The 20,707-nt window shown below is 32.8% G+C and overlaps 2 protein-coding genes across 3 annotated transcripts; one reads left to right on the top strand and one right to left on the bottom strand.

Annotated features, from left to right (window-relative positions):
- Nucleotides 1–4,436: 4,436 nt before the first annotated feature.
- LOC116136831 lies at nt 4,437–6,056 on the top strand. 2 transcript variants are annotated; one of them, XM_031422499.1, is made up of 3 exons: nt 4,437–4,521; nt 5,370–5,570; nt 5,683–6,055. In XM_031422499.1, exons 2-3 carry the CDS (start codon nt 5,382–5,384, stop codon nt 5,773–5,775), a joined length of 282 nt encoding a protein of 93 aa, XP_031278359.1. In that variant the 5' UTR covers nt 4,437–4,521; nt 5,370–5,381; the 3' UTR covers nt 5,776–6,055. The 2 variants fall into 2 exon arrangements, with proteins under 2 accessions (XP_031278359.1, XP_031278360.1); XM_031422500.1 differs by having other exon boundaries at nt 4,498–4,521; nt 5,373–5,570; nt 5,683–6,056.
- Nucleotides 6,057–10,747: 4,691 nt separating this feature from the next.
- LOC116137091 (protein RADIALIS-like 1) lies at nt 10,748–12,252 on the bottom strand. Its single transcript, XM_031422780.1, has 2 exons — nt 11,825–12,252; nt 10,748–11,035 (listed from the first exon to the last, which is right to left on the bottom strand). Exons 1-2 carry the CDS (start codon nt 12,091–12,093, stop codon nt 11,011–11,013), a joined length of 294 nt encoding a protein of 97 aa, XP_031278640.1. The 5' UTR covers nt 12,094–12,252; the 3' UTR covers nt 10,748–11,010.
- Nucleotides 12,253–20,707: the final 8,455 nt, after the last annotated feature.

Genomic DNA, 20,707 nt, shown 5'->3' with positions numbered 1-20,707 from the left:
AAAACGGCGTCATTTTAATCAAATTTCATCTAAAATGATATCGTTTTGGTTCAGTAAATAACAAAAATTTATTTTTAAAAGTACGGTCGAATTATATGTAAATTATACGTGAATTATACGCGAATTATATGATTGGGTGTATAATTCGCTTATAAAACGCGAATTTACTAACTAGGCTTTTTTCTACTTTTAATAACACTTTTTTGACCATAAGCTTTTAAAATATTATTTTATTATTCAAATTTATATTTCAATAATAAAAATATAACAAACTTAGTCCTTAAGGTTTTTTAAAACAGAAGACTGATGAGTTTTTTATGATAAAAAATTGAATTTTAAGGGTTGTGATATTCAAATTTATATTCGGACAATAAACATAAAACAAACTTAATCATAAATATTAAGGTTTTTTAAAAGAGAAAGCTAATGAGTTTTTTTGTGATAGAAAATTGAATTTTAGTGGTTGTGATTGATTGAAATTTGACTTAGGAAGGCAGCTGTGTAAATTTAAATCGCTAGATTATCGATGATTGACAAGGTTGATGAGAGTAGGTTTAAGGGGTTATGGTGAGTGATGATCGAGGAAGAGAATGATAGTGGTGTAGGATCACGAAACAAAATATAAATTTGGGTACTAAAATAGTATTTTAAAAATCTGTGAGTGAGAAAGTGTCATTAAACCATTATTTGGGTGGAAAAATGTTGTTTACTCATTTTATATCAATTAGCTCAAAACTCAATTTTACAAACTTTATTTCACAACTAATTATGAACTGACTAATTGCAAACACTAACATATCGGAATTATGAAAAAAATTTGTAAAATTGGGTTATAAATGTAATATTATCTATTTTATATAATAAAAACTCGAGTGATAAATTTTGGATATTAGATTAATCAAATTTGGGTTAGTAAAAATGTCAATATAAATTAAAAAAAACTAATAATCCGTCAAAACTATGGGATATTAAACCAACTAGTGTTTACTACATAAAAAGACACGAGATTGTAGTATATTTCCGAAATCAGCCCTAGTGGATAATTGGATATCATTAAATGTTAATTAAAGAGAAAAAAAAGATTACAATATCACTTTAATCACGGATTATCTTCTCAGCAAATCTAATTTTAAATCACTTTAGGCAGATTTTTTTTCATTTTTCTTTTTAATTATTTATTTAAACCCTCCAAGTACGCCGTTAACTTAGACCCAAAAACGTGACAACAATAATAAACTAATATATTCTTATTAATTTTTTATTATGGTCAAACTTCTGAAATCTGTTATTATCTTATGATAATTAATTATTAAAGGATATATGATTATTTAATATCTAAAGTAGTCCATCATAAAACTGACCAGTTATCGCACTCATAGACATACATAGTCTAATGATAAAGGCGAACCAAAAGGATTATGCATGGTTTCAACCTACAGTTTTAAATTTGATTTTTCGCTGAGTTAACGTGCACGTAAACTTATCTAAACACGAGTCTTCTTTTTCATCTCCAATTACTTGATAATTTCCACAAACACAAATTCCACTTTTGATAGACCCAAAAAGTCTTTCACAAAATAATTCATCTTTTTTTGGTTTATTGGTTTTGTAATGAAAAGTAAAGGGTTTGGTCACTTCTCCAACTATCTCTCTATTAAATAGGATTTTATTGGTTCAAACGCTTATTTGTTGAATAGAAACTAATCAAATTCGAAGTTATTAATGTTTATACCGTTCAATCATAGAAGAAAAATTGTGATTCATTCTGATTAAGCTTCCTTAACTAACGAAAAAAGAAAATGACCGGTTAATAATAAAAAAATTGTTTTAATTTTACACTCAACAATTTTATATAAATAAATGGTTTTTATATCTTTTACACTATATCAAAAGTAAAACAACCTTATTAATAATTAATTAAATGGGTAATTAACCATGGTTTCTCTATTGGGTATGATTTTCTTGTCAATATAACAACAATTTTTAATTGTTATTAATCTCTAATAACCCATTTCTATCATTACCTATCAAAAGCCAGTGGTTAAGTAACAACAAGAAGAAACCCTGATTTAGACTAATAAACTAATTATTTATTTCTTAATCACTTGATTAACAAGTTAAACCTAGTTCAACTACTTGTAATCTCATTTAACACTCTTTTTGTCTACTAAAACAAGTAATAACAACAAATATAGTAGAATATTTTTACCATATGGGTCCCCACTTCCTTTTTCATATTTTTCTTTTCTTGTTAAATAAGAAATTGAATTAAATTAAATTAAATTATTGGATGTGATGGGCATGGGCATGGGGCCAAATGACTAATAATTGATAACATTATTGAAAGTAATAAGACATTTTCAAACCAAATTTTAAATTGTCAATATAATGATCATTAACAAATGATTATATACTAAACCACCGGATGCTATAATGGTAAAAGAAAAAAGAGGATCTAACACGATTTCCTAAATTCGAGTCTCTTTAATGGTAAAAAAGTAAGAAAAAAATCTAATATGATCTCCCGGGTTTGAGTCATCACGACCCTCAATAAACATGATCACTAAAGTTATTATCTGACTGATAGGTTTAGGGTCTTAGGTCATTAGTTGATATACGCACAAGTTAACAGGATACCTACGATCATATAAAAAAATGACAATGTACTACCCAGATAAGATAATTAATTCCAAAATTAATTTATTGAGTATAATGGTCAATTAATTATTGTACATAAATTAAAATTAACCCACTCCAACAAGTTTGTTGAAATAAAGACATTATAGTATTATCAATTCCTTCCCAAATCATATAATGCAAATAGTTTATCGTATTACTAGATATCCAGTTAATTAATTAATTAATTAGAATAATCAATTCCTTCCCAAATCATATAATGCAAATAGTTTTGGTACGGTTAGGTAGAAGAGACTTCTAGAGTCTTGATTATTATTGTTATTATTTCTTACTTGAAATTGTTTTCTTATTTTTCTCGAATGTTTTGAGTCACAATTTTATTTCTGGGCTTGCTTGTGTTGTACTTTTCCCTTCAAATAACACCAAAAAAATAAACATACAAGGACAATTGAGTTTTTGTTTTGATTTTCAACACACTAAAATTGAAATGTGAGAGGGTTACGTTTCTTAATGTGATTTGTCTTTCTTTACAATAGACATACGAAATATCGTGGCTATAATTATGCGCTTAACGTATCTTCTCGGAGAATTTTGATTGTTGTGCGAGAAATTCGGAACGGATAAATTATTCTTTGGTATGAAGATATCTTGCGATGTTGGCTTCATGATCCAAAGCCAAAGATCACGCTCTTTCCTGTTTATCGAATTTGGGTTTATCTCTAACTCAATTTTGTAATTGGTACTATATAAACCTCATTATAATCTATTTTAGATGGATGATTAAATTAGGTCATAGAGAACTCATTAAAAACGATTGTAAAGACAACTTGCTTACTTCACATATTCAATAACATAACAATGAATATATGTTTTGTATTATAAGCAGTCGAACCACTTTAAAAAAAAAATTCTTGTTCTTTAATATTTTATGTCGATTGCTGCATATTCAGCACCATATTATTCTATTGTTGATTCATCAGGATTATGCACATATCCTACATCGTTCTAACATTGTCAATTGTGTATCTCTGATTGGTGTAAATCTGTGCATCAACATATATTATCATATATTTTATTGTTAGAAAAACATATAGAGTCGCTACATTTGGAGAGATTCCCATAGTGCAACAAAAGAAAAGGATAAAATTCACTTCGGAACATAATAATACTCTTTGCTTAATTGAATAGATGAATGGATGCTCAACTTTTGCTCTATAATTTTAATATCTCTTCATTTGGCAATCTACGCAAGCTCAAGTAATATATGAGCCACACACATAAATGTCCATGAATGGCCAGTTTGTGGAGGCAATTTTGCCACTTTAATGTTAGGTAAAGACTAAAGAGATAACAAAAAGCACCCAAGAAAAGAAGAAAATAATGTCATGACTGTACAACAATGTTGTATTTGAAGGTGAAAGACACAATCATACAAACACTTTCTTAGCTTTTGAAATTGTATTATGATAAACCACCAGTCTTGTAGCTAAATGACAAGACTTTATCCATCTGGGTGAGTTATTAAGAGGTTCTGTGTTCGAGTTCCACAAAGTGACAATCTACCATATTTGTATCTTACTTAACTCATTAGGCTTGTAAGGTGTTCCATGAACCTCAGAGATTAGTTTATTTGCGTGCAAATTTGCCGAGATGCCCAGATTATTAAAAAAAAAAAAAAAAAGTTGTATCATGATATTGGACTGAAATCCCTAGAAGATCAAGAAGTGTGGGCTTGGGCCCAATGAGTTGATGGTCAATAGCTCCAATATAAACCCTAAACGACACCGTTCGAAGGCAGCCGAGCCTAGCGGTGCCGATTGCATAATAAAAGATCAAATTTGGGTTCTCTTTCAAGTTTCTGTTCTGCTTCAGTTGTGCCCACAGGTACGTGTTTTCCGGATTTTGATTACATCATATTGTCGCTAGAGTTTGAAATTATTCATGGTTTGAATTGATGGTTAACGAAAAGAAAGAAGAATACATGTCATCTGAGGTGATCTCTTGGTTAATAGTGGAATGATTAGGTGGAATGTGTTATGTTTTTGTGGCCTCCATTGTGGCATTTCATGAAACAGGTGGGGTGCTATTTTAAATACAGTAATGGTTTAGTTTTTTGGGTTTGATTGATTAGTGAATGCTTTAATTTTTGTTATATACGTTTTGAATACATGTAATGTGTGTGCATTAGATTGAAGGAATAAATAATGGCTGAGGACTTGAGATTTTTGGGTTTGGCATGCATTTTTTCGTTCATTTTGTTCAGTGAAGAGGAAAAAAGGAATGAAAAAAGAAGGAACAAATGTAATTTGTTTGGATAAAAGTTGGTCTTACATCAATTCCTTTCAATATTCTTACTACTGTGAGAACTAAAAACAGTGATTAGGACTTGTAAATTTTCAAATGAAAGCCAGTTTCAAAATCCAGGGAATGGAGTGGTGGTGTAATATACAAATTTAAACTCTTCATGTTCAATTTGTAAGTTATGAGTACCAAGGATATTTACTTATGTATACTTGAATTTATTTTCTATCTATCTCCTGTTGATGTTTTCTCTGCCCATTTTGTATGTTAAAAGCAGCTGTTGCAATTAGTAGCAATTGCTGTTCTATAATGCAACCATGTTTGTAGAGTACTCTGAGTGCATAATTTTTTTGGGGCGCTTACGGGATCTTCTTTCTGAATTTATTTATCATCTTTGTGTTGGTAAAATTTTGGTACTTATTATGTATCAGGAGTTACCAAGGATGGAAACACAAAAAAGTCAACAGGAAAAACAACCATCTTCTGTTGCCCAAGCTCCGGCCATTACTTCATGTCGTAAGAAGAAGAGTGAAGAAACCACTTTCTTGGAGGATTTGAAGGATCACATTGACGAGTTCATCGATGCGTCAATGGATGAACACAAAACTTGTTTTACAAAGACTATCCAAAAGGTGCATTTTCACTTTCAACTTCCTTGCAAATGCCAATGCCACCTCTCTTTATAAACTTTTTTCATTGTGATAGTAATTTCTGACGGGCTGGTGGTTTGGATTGGTTTTTCAGATGTTTGGAATGTCAAAAGTTGTTGCAGAAAGAAGTTCTAACAGCAAGGAAAGGGAAAGCTCTCTACCACTTCAAACAACAGTGTCAGACTAAAATATTTTCCTTCTTGTAACAACTTGGCAACAAGTTTAAAGCTTCATGAACTTGTATATGTCAAAACTGTTAAAACTGAGTAACCTTTCATATGTCAATTTAACAAATCTAACCGAGCCAATTCAAATTCACTATGTTCATGAAAATTCCACTGTTGTGGGACTATGATATTTTTGCATACTTATAGTTTTTTATTTGAGAAAATTTTCATGGTATAACCATGCTACACACATTGTGGAATCATTGGTTCCATGAAAAGCACTGGTATAATTGAATTAGTGGATGACTGGATGGTGCAAAGCAACTGTCATTTGATTTTCAGCAATCAAAAGATGCCCTTATTGAGTGTTAGTGAATATGAAGTTGGGGAAAATGTTTTGAAGTGTACTGTTGAACTCTTTTAGACCTGGTTTCTTCTGGTTCCTTGAGAAAAAAAACGATTGAATATGAGTAACCTCAATGTACTCAGTTTGTTTTTGGGTTTGATTGAGGTCAAGATTAAAATTCATTCAAAGTTGAGCTGTCATTATTGTTCTGTACTTGTTCTGTGGTGGGGAGCATAATTTTTTTAAATCAGGGATGAATATGATTCGGCTGTTGGGCTACTGGGTTACTCTTGGGAGGCTGTTTAAGGGAACATGCATCTTGTAGATGGTGAGAGGTAGCTCAACAAACCAACCTAACACTCACATGTTCCTTCAATTTGATTTGATTGAGGGGAGATTCCAGTTGTCAAAATCATCCCAATTTTACATGCCAAACTCTTTTAGTGTCTCCATATGTTAGAATCCAAGACAATAATTAATTATTATTTATGTTGCATCAATTTTTTTTTTTTTTTAAAATCACCAGAGTGTCCGAAACAGTTTGCTCATACCCTAACTAATCTTTCGGGACCTTGAAACTATCGGCCGAATGAGAGTTAAATCGGTGACCCAAAAGTCCAGATTGACGACTCTTATTACTCTTTTGAGAAAATACCCAGAAAAATCATCTTCATGAACATCCTTATTTCTTAGTTTAAACTATTACTAAAAGGAGTAAGTTGTGCCTTAAAAGCAGGGAGATTGGGATAATTCTCAAAGTGCTTTTGACTAAACCCGTTTCCTATTCGTCGGCAATGAGAGAGCCATGTCCCATGTGGGCTATTTAGGGCACATCGTTACATTATTTTGGGAAAGAGAAGAAGGTTATTTTGATACGTAATTTGTTTGTTCAAATGGGATGTACTGGGCAAGTTGTGCCAGCTTCTAATCTTGGAACTAGAAGCTATATATATATATATATATCATTTAATTAGGTCACTAAACCCAATGATGCAGGTGATTCAACCAGCCATTAGTCTTTAACGTCTTCGATTTAGGTCTAATCCTAGGCTTTCTCAAACCCTGTCGTAAACTTTCGGTCCTTAATTACTATTTTTGTTTTCTATTAATATAAAATTCTTTATATTAACTATTAGTCTTGTGATCGGACGGCAATACTTTAGTGATCTGAGTAATTATTCAAAGATTTTATGTTCGAATCTCATAAAGTGATCATTTATCAATTTTGTGACTTATTTGGTCTATTAGACCTATAGGGTGTTTAATGGACTATTTTATACTATTTTTGTTTTTTATTATCTTTATATTAACCACTAGTCTTGTAATCGGATAATCAAATTTTAGATATTTGGGTGGGTTATTCAGATGTCTTATATTCGAGTCTCACAAAGTAATCACTTACCATATTTATAACTTATTTGACCTATTAGGCTTGTAAGATGTTTTAATAGACTTAGAGAATTAGTTAAAGTGCGTACAAACTGACCTGGATACTCAAGTTACCAAAAAGAAAAAAAATTATAAGATATTTAATAGACCTCAAAAATTAGTTAAATTAGTTAAAGTACAGATAAAACCCAGATATTTAGGTTACAAAATTGAAAAAAAAAAAAAAAAGCCTTTATTTTTATTTAAAAAATATATATACAAAATTGTCTTTTAATGGTATATATAAAGCTTATTGATTAGACCAATTTATCCGATATTGAAAGGAATAATAATAAAAGCATCATTAATTTTAAGCACAAAACTGGAGACATGATGGCCCTGCTGTCATGAAGTATGGAAAGGTAATAATTTAACGTCCAAGATCTTCTCAAATCATTTTCTTTAATTAGAAAGATCTAGACCTTAATCCATCCACGTGGCCAATTATTGTTTTTAATTTTTACTATAATCAGTCTTATGCTCCATGTTTGGGGCACACAACGCACTTAATAGAGATATAGCACCAAAAGGAGATCCATGAGACATTAATTTATAAGTTAACGACTTTTTGCCACTTAAATAATTATTTAATGACACTTTTTCACTAATAGACGATAAAATGAGAATTAATTCGGTCTAAATTATTGCTCGATTACGTGCAATTAACGGGTTTGACGGGAGTAGGGTTTAAAAGATTTTTGTGAGTGATGATCGAGAAAGAGAATTATAATGATGTGAGGTCGCAACGATGTCAGAATCAGAAATGAAATATAAATTTAAATAGTAAAAAAATATTTTAAAAGTCTATGGGTAGGAAAGTGTCTATTATTTCATTATTTGGATGGGAAAAAGTCGTTTACTCTTAATTTATTTATTGAAAAGAAAAAACAATTTGAGATAAATTAATATAAAATAAAAATTCTTTTTGAGTGAAACAGTAATTTGAGGAGACGGCGAATCCTATTGATAGAAACTTATATCTAAAATTAACAGTTTATTGAATTATTGGTTTGTATTAGTACCTTTCGTAAAGAAGGATAAGATAAGATAAAAGAGGGTGATAAAAATGAATATTGATCTGTTCAACAAAATATATCCTAAAAGTTGAATCTTTCTTTTATTTTTCAAATTCTTTTGCTTTCTCAGCAAATCTTATAAATTCGACTTTTGTAATACTGTCGGATAATTCCAAAGGAATATTTAAATATTACAGCTAAGAAAGACATATAGATATTTTCAAATAAATAATAATATTATAAATTATATTTTTCCTACATCATCAATTTAGTGGGTTATGGTGTATACACGTGGTTAGATTCTCTTTTCTCTTAAACTAGCTTTTGAGAATGAGTTTTTTTCGCTCTTGTTTATCATTGGTGCATGCCGAACGGGAGGAGGGGTGTTAGAAATTCTAACCATGCTATAAAATAAATAATAATAATAAACAAAAATATGGTTCTGTTTGATTTACTATTCTGATACTTTTTAGAATAGTATTTTAGAAAAAGTAAAGTTGAGTTGAGTTGAATTATCTCTACGAAAAAAGTAGGGTTTGTTCGGTTCACTCTTTAAAATATTATTCTGGTTTTCTCAATAAAGGTAAACAGTAAAATTGCTCTTCATTTCACATATCAATCCAAAATATTCAAATTCAACTCAACTCAACTTTTTTCAAAAAACTATTAAAGGAAGTGTCAAAATAGTGAACCAAACAGACCCGTAATTATTAATGTTTTGAGTTGAATAAAATAGAATTGAATTTTGAGAATATCGAAACAAATGCATTTTTGGGTTTTTAGGATATGATAGTGGAATAGGATATGGTAAAAATAATAAACCAAAAGGACCTGTAATTTTTTGTTAACTTAATTTCAAAATTGAAATTGTTGTTAAAATCTATAATCTTTAAATTTTATTTTTTAGTATGCTAGTGTCATAGCCTTATTTCGCAATATCGTGAGTCATCACAAGAGTAGCACATGAAGCGTTTCACGAGCATTCATGTGGGGTGTGACAACTGAGAAGTCGGGTGTGTTTCCTCTTGGCATATTGGTAATGCTTCATAAGACTCTTTAGGAGTGAGGTGCTTTGTGGAAGTGGAGTGTAGGAGTTGTTAGGAGTCTTTCTTTGTAGTTGACGATAAAGAAGGGAATAGTCCATCTTGCACAAATTGGTCGGAAGTTGGAGTTGCTTCCCTAATGAATCTATGATAGGACGGAACCAATAAACCTCAAGTCGATGAATAACATATGTGTAGGCTTACCCCCTCTCAATTATGATGGTAGGGTGCTGCACGGGCCGTTTTGCTATGTCAAAACTCTANGTTTCCTCTTGGCACATTGGTAATGCTTCATAAGACTCTTTAGGAGTGAGGTGCTTTGTGGAAGTGGAGTGCAGGAGTTGTTAGGAGTCTTTCTTTGTTGTTGACGATAAAGAAGGGAATAGTCCATCCTTGCACAAATTGGTCGGAAGTTGGAGTTGCTTCCCTAATGAATCTATGATAGGACGAAACCAATAAACCTCAAGTCGATGAATAACATATGTGTAGGCTTACCCCCTCTCAATTATGATGGTAGGGTGCTGCACGGGCCGTTTTGCTATGTCAAAACTCTAAGCCACTAGACCAGTATATCATGAAATTCATATACACCACTTTTAATGTGTGATATGCTATGTTCACAATCAAATCTTACAACCTTTTCTCACAATCTCTAACGTGGCAGCGTGTCATTGGTTATTTCGCAAATGAATAAGTAAGACCTTTTTTAGCGAGTTAACCAATGATGAACTGTCATGTTGAGAGTTGTGACAAAAGGTTGGGAGATTAAGTTGTGGACCTAGCATTATTCGTGTATAAAAATATAGCAAAACATTAAATACACAGTAGCATATTTAATTAAATAAACCTTTAAATTCCAAATTAAAATTGGAGCCCGTAGGGCGTAATTAAAATTTAATTAATTTAAAAAAGATTTCCCGCCTTTTTACTTTTAGCTTTTTATATTCTCTGTACTACAGTATTTTAAATCTTCATCTTTTGTTCTCATCAGCCATGGCGTCAATTAATTAATCTCAATTAATTTGCAGGTTCGAAGGACGATTCAAATTCAGGTTCGTTTCAATTTCAATTTCAATTTCAGTCTCATTTTCAGTTTATAATTTTTTTTGCTTTGCCACACGAAAGAACAATGATAACTCGATACTCGAAGCAACACAAGAGTAATATTAAATAATTTCATAATCATAGGTGAAGTAGAGTAATTCTTACAGAGGAAACGACGGATCAGAGATTCAATGTCTCTGATAGAAAGATAAAAGAGTGCAATAGAAATTTAAAAGATAGACGAACAGAATCACTGACTTTCTGGTTAAGTGATTCTAGAAATATTATCTAGTTATACTATACTCCTATTGGATAACTACAAGTCTTTACGAAGCAGATCTTGATCTTTATTGGTGCTTGATTCGAGCTTGTAGCAGTTCAGCGGAGCTTCATATTCTTCATCCTGCATAAAACAAAGAGGTTATTAATTTTAAATTCTTTTTAGCAAATATTGTGATGCATATTTGATTATTTGATTTTTAATTTAATGGATGTATTAGATGTGTTAATTTTGTGAGGATTGGGTTGTATGTTAACTTGTAGCTTAAAAACAAGAGGTCTTTGGCGTAGAAAATATTTGATGCATAATAAATTGTAAAAATTTTGTCTTCTTGGATATTTCTGGTATCATAAACTCAATATAAGGGGGGACTAATTTATCAATGATTGAAGCCACGTGAAAGTGCTTGTGGGGACAAAGGAATTAGAAAATTAGAGGTGTACGATGGTTGGAGTTATGCAGATCAAACTATGTTGGAGAAGTTTATATTGTTATGTGGATGAATTTCTGCCAGTTAAGGCTCTACATGGTTTGGATTTTGTTGGAACTATTTTTCTTTGGTGGACAACTAAATCAAAAGCAAATAGAAAACAGTTATAAATAAGGGACTAGCCAAACAGTGCTCTTATTAACAAGGGTCAGAGGAGAGAGATAAAGAAGAGAATCCATGAAAAAGTTGAGAGTTAAGAAGAAGACTTTGGTGACGCAGTGACAAGCCTTTTTCCAGATTTTTGTTCACCTTTAATTGTGGGATGGGAAAACAAGGTTCTAAAAGTCAACAAGACAAGAAAGCATGGTAGTGTTGACTGATAATTACCAAAGAAAAAGTAGCTATAATTTTAATGGTCATTTTTTTTGGGTTTCTTGAGAAAAAGAATAACAAAAGCATTTGTCTAGCAATTAGTATACTACCTGTCACTCATGTTTCCATTGCTACCCTCTCCAGCAGACCTGTATTTGGGGAAGGGCACATGGCCAGACTCAATATGTTTGATATCCTCAACAAGGACCTCATAGTGCCTCTTCACTTCTTCTGCAGTTTTACCACCAACGGCCTTGGCAACATTGTACCAACGGTCGGGGGTGTCCTGGTCATACACAGCCAGTGCTCTTTCAAAGGCTTTGTTCTGCTCAGGAGTCCATGAGCCTCCGCCACGAGATGACATTGAACTGGAAGCCATTTGGTAGGTTGAGATAGAAATAACAGTAGTAATTTAGGCTCAGAAAATTAGTTTAGAATGGATTTGGGAAAGGCTGAAGCAAAGGATAGCGAGAATGATATGGAGAGAGTCAAAGAAACAAAGACCTTAGTCAAGGGGATGATTTACGCAAAGAGGTGGCTGTGCCTCCTCTTTATAAGCAGCTTAGAAGGGGTGAGGTGGGGTAGAGCCAGTTGGAAAATAAATCTTGCAAAATGTTTTAGAATTTTAATGATTTGTCTCCTTGGGAACCACAAAACGAAGAAAGAGCAACAGTATAAGAGAATCAGTATCTCCAAGAACTTAAAAAGATAATAGTTGAAAAAAAAAAATTTGAAGTATTTTTCTTTCTTTATATACACATCATATGATGGAAAGTAAAGTTTTTTGTTTTTTAAGTTTTAATCATGTGGAGTTTATAATGTTACCAATAGATGTTCTAATTATAGTATAATCCATAAACTAAGAAAGGCTTCTCTACCAGTAAACTTCGACATCATTCACGTGGTTTGGTACGTTGAAGTTGTCTATTTCTTGGACGGCGAGGTAATTTTTGTTAGGTTTAAACCTTAGAAGATAAGCAAGCTCATAGATAAAACAACAGGGAGAAAATCTCTTCGGATAGAATTCGATCATTCATATCAGCCCTGCCCTGTAACTTTTGTCTTATTCTCTTCAGTGTCCGTACTAAAACTTTCATGTACGCAACTGCAACCCAAGCTACGCATTCTAGGATAAAGAGTCTTGTAGCAAGGAAGGCTTTTATGAACTTTAATGATTATACTAGTGTTTCAAAGCCATCCTAGCCGTCCAGCTAAGTCCGTACAAAATGATAAATGTTATTTGTCTGTTCTTGAGGGGAGTGGGAATGGTCTATATATGTCACCGACTCTTTTTAGCATTCGGGACCCCCCTATCTGCTTTTTGGGGTTTTCCAGTTAAGGGTGTGTTTGCCTAACTTAAGAGTCTCCGTTTGGTGTTTGGTTACTTGGGCAAAGAAATCGTCAGTTCTCTCGTTGAGGCAAGAACATTTAACAGTTTATGGTGAACAGATGTACATTATGCATTTCTTTTCTTGTGGGTTTGGCATTTTCTCTCATTCAACATAATCTTATAGGGATTGGTACCAGTTTAGTTGTTAATTAAAAAAATGAAAAGCAAGATTAGAGGTGGAATAATATTGATTAGGTGACTGTCATTTCAATAACTTAATCATAAAGGTGATTCATAAAACTCTGTTTCATATGATTAGTAACGGATGAGCAAATAATCATGTTATAATTGTTGCAATGAGATAAACGTGTTGATGTTATAATCCAGGATAATAAGCCAAGCAATTGTAAAGCACATCCTGAGTACTAAAGAAATGACAGAATGCATTACCACTATATATAACAAAAAGACATATATGGATGTTATATGTGCTTTATTGTTAGCTGTAATTTCAGGAGAGTAGCTCAAAACACAGAGATTGGCCCACAGAGTTTGCCCACTTGTTGTTTAATTTTTAATTAAATAAGGTTAGAAATCATTGTTCTCATTTCTCCATTTGGTTATAGCTTTTGTAGAAGGAAAAGTCCTTAGAAATTTTACTTAAACGGGTTGAACAATTGGTACAAGCTTGGCTGGCTATTATCTCTTTCAGTCTTGCTAATGGTGAACATACACAATCATATCTTAGCTGGTTTCAGTAAGTTATGTGCAGCCGAAATACAATAATTTTTTTTTTTTGTCCAGAAGTAATTAACCTCATGGCCAGTTTGGCTTTTAACTCTTCTGATTTTTCTATGTTTACCATAGTAGAATTAATGAAAGAATCAGGTCGGCAGACTGTGCTAGAAGGTTAAGTCTTCCACTTTTGTTTGATGATCCATTGTCTGTTCCTCTTCCTAATAATCACACCAAATGTGAACTCATTGAAAAGATGTCTCTTTCATGAGGTCATAAGCTTTTCTGCCATGGCAGAATTCCAAGATTATTTTTGAAGCTAGTTATTGATGCTATGAGTCCTTCATGTTTGCTACAAAATCATATCTTTGTTTCACATATGCATATTGATAAAGTGAGCTAGTTTTTGAGAGTGAATTTCATCTAAGCCCACTTTTATCACATATCACTTCAAATATTGTCGGTCAATTAATATACCAATGTACCATCTAATGTTCTATTAAGTATATAGGTTCTCCGGAGAAATGTCATTCGAACCATAACAACAGTATGCAGTCTTATCTCAATCAAGAAAATGATAGAATTTATTGTGACTAATATCTGTTTGGATTTTGGAATATAAGTTTGAATTTTAGCATCTGAATTGGGTGGGCGGTTGTTGTGGTGCCATGGATTTGAGCTGCAAGTTGGTTTAGAGTTAGCCCTACCTATTGGCCTTTGTTTGAATAGACTTTGATTTTGTTCATTTGGAGATTCTAGAATTTACATAACCGACTTTTAAAATTAAGTGTTGAAAGGAACAGAATGCCAATAGGCATAGGAAACTTCTTGGAAATGTACCGCCCACCATTCCTTGTTGATGATGCTGTAGCATTAAATTCTGGTATCTCTTTTAAGAAGTGTAAAGAATAATGTTTACGTCTTTAGAAACTATTCCAGGAACTATTGTTATGGAGAATGGAAGATGTTCACATTGAAGAAATATAATGTTGATCCTAGATAAGAAGTAAAAACACACTTTAGTTTTCTGCTGCTTCTTCATAATCTGTATTCATAGTATCATTAGTTGAAAGATAATAAATTTTGGCCAGTATTCCGTAGAGGTGGATCCCCTAGTGCCAACTTGCAAAAGTCAGGGTCATTGATACCGGCCACATAATAGTGGGGGCTAGACGTGATCATTGGTTGAAAATAACTTGAGCAACTTTCTAGGACTGTACGTAAAAAAAAGTGATGCTTTGAGATACACACTTTCCTTTTTGATATTTTGGAATCCTTATCATCCATCCAGACTATCCAATGGAAATTAATATCTGTGGATTCCTCCTCATAGTACTTGTTCTTCTGCTAGTGCTAGTGGTCCTTGATTACAAGTTGCGGGTAAACTTTGCTGATGAATTTTGTAGAGAGTTTCAAATGGTTTATGCTAATAGTAATTGTCTAATTGATTCACTTCTGTTAAGCGTTTATATCATGTAGAGGGGAAAAAAGTTAGATATGGGATTGGGAATCTAAAACTTTATGCCGACGGAAAAAGATTCGTCCATTGAACTTGGATAGCTGGTCCTACGTACAGAGACGGCCTTCTAGACGGAATCTTTGAACAAGAAGGGGAAATTAAGAAAATGAAAACTCTTAATGGTGGATTCAGTAGTCGGTAAGTATAATAAAATTCTGGAGTGGGCATATGCAGAGGAAAATGCCTATCGTGTGAACTAGATTTGCACACCCTTCCCATAAGATTGACAAGCATTTTTTTGTGTGAGAGATAGTGTCCATCTTCACTATGTGATTGCAAAACGTAAAACTGCTGAAGCCATAGAGGGATGAAGTCTTAGTTGATAATACATCTGTGGCTTGTATAAAATGGTCCATGAAAGAGATGAAAAGAAACAAATCATGGATAATAACTAAGCCTATAGTTTTAATCATAACCAATCATCAATTTTTGTCCATTTCGTGTCGTACCAATGAAGTTTTGCTCAAGTTGGTGTAAGATCTTGGTTATAACTCCACACTTGGGTTGAGTCTGGAAACTCTTTGGTTTTCTTAAGTACTATAGTTTGAATTATAACATGTTAATGCACGTACTACGATTCTGGTGTTAAAAAAGATTCACTTGAGAACAGACCAAGATATTGTGGGGTATGGATTCTCATATCCTCATGCTGATCCTGTGTTGTCATTCTCATTGAAGTGCAGCCGTGCAGTGCAAAGTCAATGCTTTTTGTCTCATATCTTCTTGTGATTTTCTGACTGTTTATTGAGTATTAACTCGACAATCACACTCATCTTTTCTTAAGCTCTAGAAATTAAGCTTACATTGGCAATTGTAACTGATGCATCACCAGTTCACCACTCAAAAAGGTTCTTATGAGAGTCATTAGAGTGTCAAACTTTTCTTTTGGACTATTCTGGCTCATTAACTTATTCACCTTTCAGCATTTTTTATTTTGTCTGTTTCAGGCACCTTAAAGTTGGAATTTTCTTTTGGCATGCTAGTGCTATACGCAGAATCTTCTCTTGGCACTTGGCAGACGGTAAACATTATATTAAATTGCTTTGGATTTTGTTCCAAGTTCAAAAGTTTTTATATTTTTCAAGATACCTTTCTCTCCAGATTGCAAATTTCTGAATAAGAACATAACAGTCCAGTTGGCTTGTCCATGACAATAGAGTGTTAGTGACACTGGAATCACAAAGTTTTTCAACATTATAAGATATATAGTAATTGCATCAACTTATAAAGTTTGATTTGTTGGAAGATAGATTTTTTGATACACTAACGTTATATAAACAGATTGTCCTATAAGTATTATTGCATGAATGTAATATTATCTACATTAATTTCATTTCAATTATATCATATTACAAAAATTTGTGTAAACCAACGCGTATTGACAGCTGATTGAATCATGAAACGTTGTCGCTTGTAATTTGTTTAGGCCTTTTCTTTTAGCCCAGTCCAAGTGGTTTCGTCTCTCCTTGGAGAATCATTTTCAACCCATTAGATCTCATCTCATGTACCAACATATGGTTACTTGTTGACATAGTAATATCTTGCTTCAGAAATGGTCTGTATCCATGGCCTTAGCTCTTGTCAATGTATGCATTTTTATTTTTCGGTTATAAAATTTGTTTGAGTAAACCGTATTCAATAATATTCATGCTGCGTTTTTTAAATTTATTTGCAAAAGAATCTCTTAAGTCACATGAATGAAGGTCAAAACAACATGATTAGTGATGGCAATGGGCTGGGTTGGGACCAGGTATCTCTTGGCCTAGGCCCAAGCTCGACCTCATGACAAAGGCCCAAGTCCATCCTGAGCCTGTCATGGGTATGCCAGGTTACAAAAGGCCTGGTCCGACGAGCTTTTTGTAACTTCAGGCTCGGCTTAAGCCTGTGCATTTTTATAATGTGAATTTTTAAATATTAATAAATTTTAATTTTTTTTTTTTATATTTTTAATTCTAGAAACAATTTTTAAATATTAGTTTATTTTTAAATACTCACCAAATATATAAATAGGGTTTGAGAAAAATGAGTATATATATGTAGGATAATCTTGTAAATAAATATATAGTATAAAGATAATTTAGTATAATTAATACTAAAATTATTGGGCTGGATCGAGCCTTAAAATCAAGCCCAAGCCCAAGCCTAAGCCCAAGGCTACTAACATCGGGTAAAGCTTGAACTTTTCAGGATGGGCTGGGCCAGATATCCAGAAATATCGAGCTTGCCATCTCTAAACCTGATCTAAATGTGTTTGCATAAATAAACTTATTTGGTTGATAGCTTGTAAGACCTACAGAGAAATGATCCATATACACTAAGATTGTGGGTCGGTCCATGTTGTAAAAAGTCCATACAAATGCAACAACGTTGTTCGCTGGGCTTCTACAAAGCCCAACAAATTCATTTCTCTGTTCTTGGCGGGTGTTATTCTGCCGGCAGTATCTAAACTTAAGGACTGCAAAATCCTCCCCTGGAATCAGGTAAAAATTTAATTTTTCCCCTTTTTTTCTTATATTCTTGGTGGCTTTTTTCAGTATTTGTTACACTTGCTGCGTTTCTCTTCTTTTTCATGATGCCATGTTTGTAATTGTTGCCGTTTTCTGTTTTACACTATGGAAACTTGTTGCCATGGACTATAGGGAAGTAGCACTGTATTAATTTTAATAACGTGGCTGTAATTTGGAGTCCAAAAGCAACTCCAAACGTATTGCTTTGTGTAGAAACAGATTATTGTAATGCTTTGGGTAGAACGTATTGCTTTTTTCTGTCCTGGGGTGTCTTTTATTTTTTATTCATCTCTTAAGTCTTTCCTGTGTTGTGAGCTTGAATGCATTTTGCTGGAAGAGCTCCTCCCTGGGGTTTTACTGTTTTGATGAGAAAATCTCAAATAGAATTAGTGACGATTGAGTGGTAGAAAAAAAGCAATTTTGGCGGTATAGAAAATAAAAACTGCCGTTGTAGTTTTCTGGTGTATGCATTGCTATTTCTGATTTTTATTTTTATGATTAGGAGTGTTCGGCTAGCTTACGTGCACCTTACTAACCCTTGAAACCTTAAAATTACTGGTCGGATAAAAGTTAAAGAGTTTCAATTGCTACTTCTATTAGCTATTTTTTACGTTCTCTTCTTTTAAATTTATACGCGAGTTGCATTATGTACTGTCAGGGCTTGAACAAATTTACTGTCATGATTTTCTGGCTATACAATTTGTTTGTTTTGTACAATTCAACCATAATGAGCATTTGTTGTCTTGTCCATCCTTGTAGTTTCTCAATGAATTTTACCTTTATGTTTTTTGATGAGTGCTTCTGAGTTCATACTTGATTTACATTTGTGTTTGATGAAGAGATAAAAACTAATAACTCAGCAACGATGACAGCCAACGATCTGAAGCAGAACCTAAACCAAGTTATTAACTCCATTCAGAAGATTCTTATGCTACTCTACCAAGTCTATCTCACTGTATCTTTGATTCAATGCCGCTTCTCAGCTCCCTCTGCTCCAACGACTGTATTTCCTTCAAATCCATCCATTTTTTTTTTCCCTATTTGCTCTTGATTTGTGGGCTGGTGTATTTATTCTTGTTAAGGTTGTTTTTTTTGCAGCAATTCTCAAGTTACGGAGCTCGACAACATGGTTAAATTGTCTGAGAACTGCAACATTCTTCAGGTTCCTATTGAAGTCCTTAAGCGAGTGGTTTTTCATGCTTTATTATCCACCTGATGCGATATCTTTTAGTTTCTGAAACAAAAATTTATTGCTTTGTGTAATTTGATTGATGACGGGAAAAAAATCCAGATGAATTGATGAGGGATGTCATAAACACTAAACAGTCGCATAGCCAAGCCAAAAATCAGGTCACCAAAGGCAAAGCTGATGCTTTAAAGGTACTTTCTTGTGGTTTGAAATATTTTTTAAATTTTAGTTTAATGGTTGAGGAACTTGTATTAACTAGCCCATCTATTTTTTTCTATTTAATTCTACATAAATTTCTGGTTAATGTAGGTTAACTAGTGAGGTTCAAAGCTTTTGTGTAAATTCTTTTAAGAAATTGATAATTTTTTGGATGATCGGATTGATTTAAATTAAAGATAAGTTAAAAGAAATGAATTATCACATAGATGGTATGAAATAATCTTTATTAAAAGATGATAAACATTACTTTATCAAGAAATAATATGTAAATTGATAGTTTTTTAAAAGAAATCTAAATGATATATAAACCATCGAGCTGGTTAATTACACAAAAGAAAAATCTAAAATATAGAAATATGGTTGTATAAAATCATGAACATCATATATATGGCTCCGAACACCATATATATGGCTTTGTTTGTTTTGTTATTTCTATCCATATTTCCAATCCTATTATCAAAATACTTGTTTGTTTTATTATTTGAGAAATAATAAAACAAACAAGTTTTTGAGAATATTACTCTCAATATTATTCAATTTTTTTTAAACCCCTTAAATTTATTAATTTAATTAAATACCCTTAAATATTTTTTTAAAAATTGCAAAAACACCCCAGTAATCTACATTTACCAGATTCCGGCCACCACCATCGGAAAATGGCTAGAATCTGGTAGGATGGCGCACTACCTACTGAATCTTGCCGGTAGTGCACTGGAAATGGCCAGATCTTTGGCCGTAACAGTCTGTAAGGACGGCCAACAAACGGTCGTCGTTGACCATCAACAACGACCGTTTTTTGGCCGTCGTTGACGAGCAAATACGGCCAGATCTGGTCGTAGATCTGGCATTTTCCGGCTAGATCCACAGTGGATCTGGCCGGAAAAGGCCATATCGACGCACGACCGGCAAGATCCAGCCGGTCATGCACCGATACGGCGACTCCAGCTACCCTCCGGTGGTGGTGGCCGGTTGTCCGTATTTGAGGGTGGGTTGGGGGTATTTTTGTTAACTTTTAATGTTTTATTATAGGGGGTATTTTGTAAAAAAACAAATATAAAGGGTATTTTATTAATTTATAAATCTTACATCGTAACACCTGTCAAATTCAACATTTTTTTAACTTTTTTTAAAAACCCAAAATTTTGAACCAAACTAAACCTAGCTTATTCAACTACTCACTATTATTCCTAAAATTTTATCCAAAATAACAAAACAAACAGACCCTATGTTTCCAAAACTCTGAGTTTGTAATATTTTATATTATTCATTCGTGAGTGGTTGGGGTGAATTGAAAATAATTTGCAGATTAATGATTTCATGTTTGATTTTCCATTTGAGTATTTGTATTTAAGAAGCCCAAGGCTACTAACATCGGGTAAAGCTTGAACTTTTCAGGATGGGCTGGGCCAGATATCCAGAAATATCGAGCTTGCCATCTCTAAACCTGATCTAAATGTGTTTGCATAAATAAACTTATTTGGTTGATAGCTTGTA

This window comes from Pistacia vera, unplaced genomic scaffold (assembly GCF_008641045.1).
Source record: "Pistacia vera cultivar Batoury unplaced genomic scaffold, PisVer_v2 Contig320, whole genome shotgun sequence".
NCBI classification, from domain to species: domain Eukaryota; kingdom Viridiplantae; phylum Streptophyta; class Magnoliopsida; order Sapindales; family Anacardiaceae; genus Pistacia; species Pistacia vera.
This window is presented reverse-complemented; position numbering and strand designations above follow the sequence as displayed.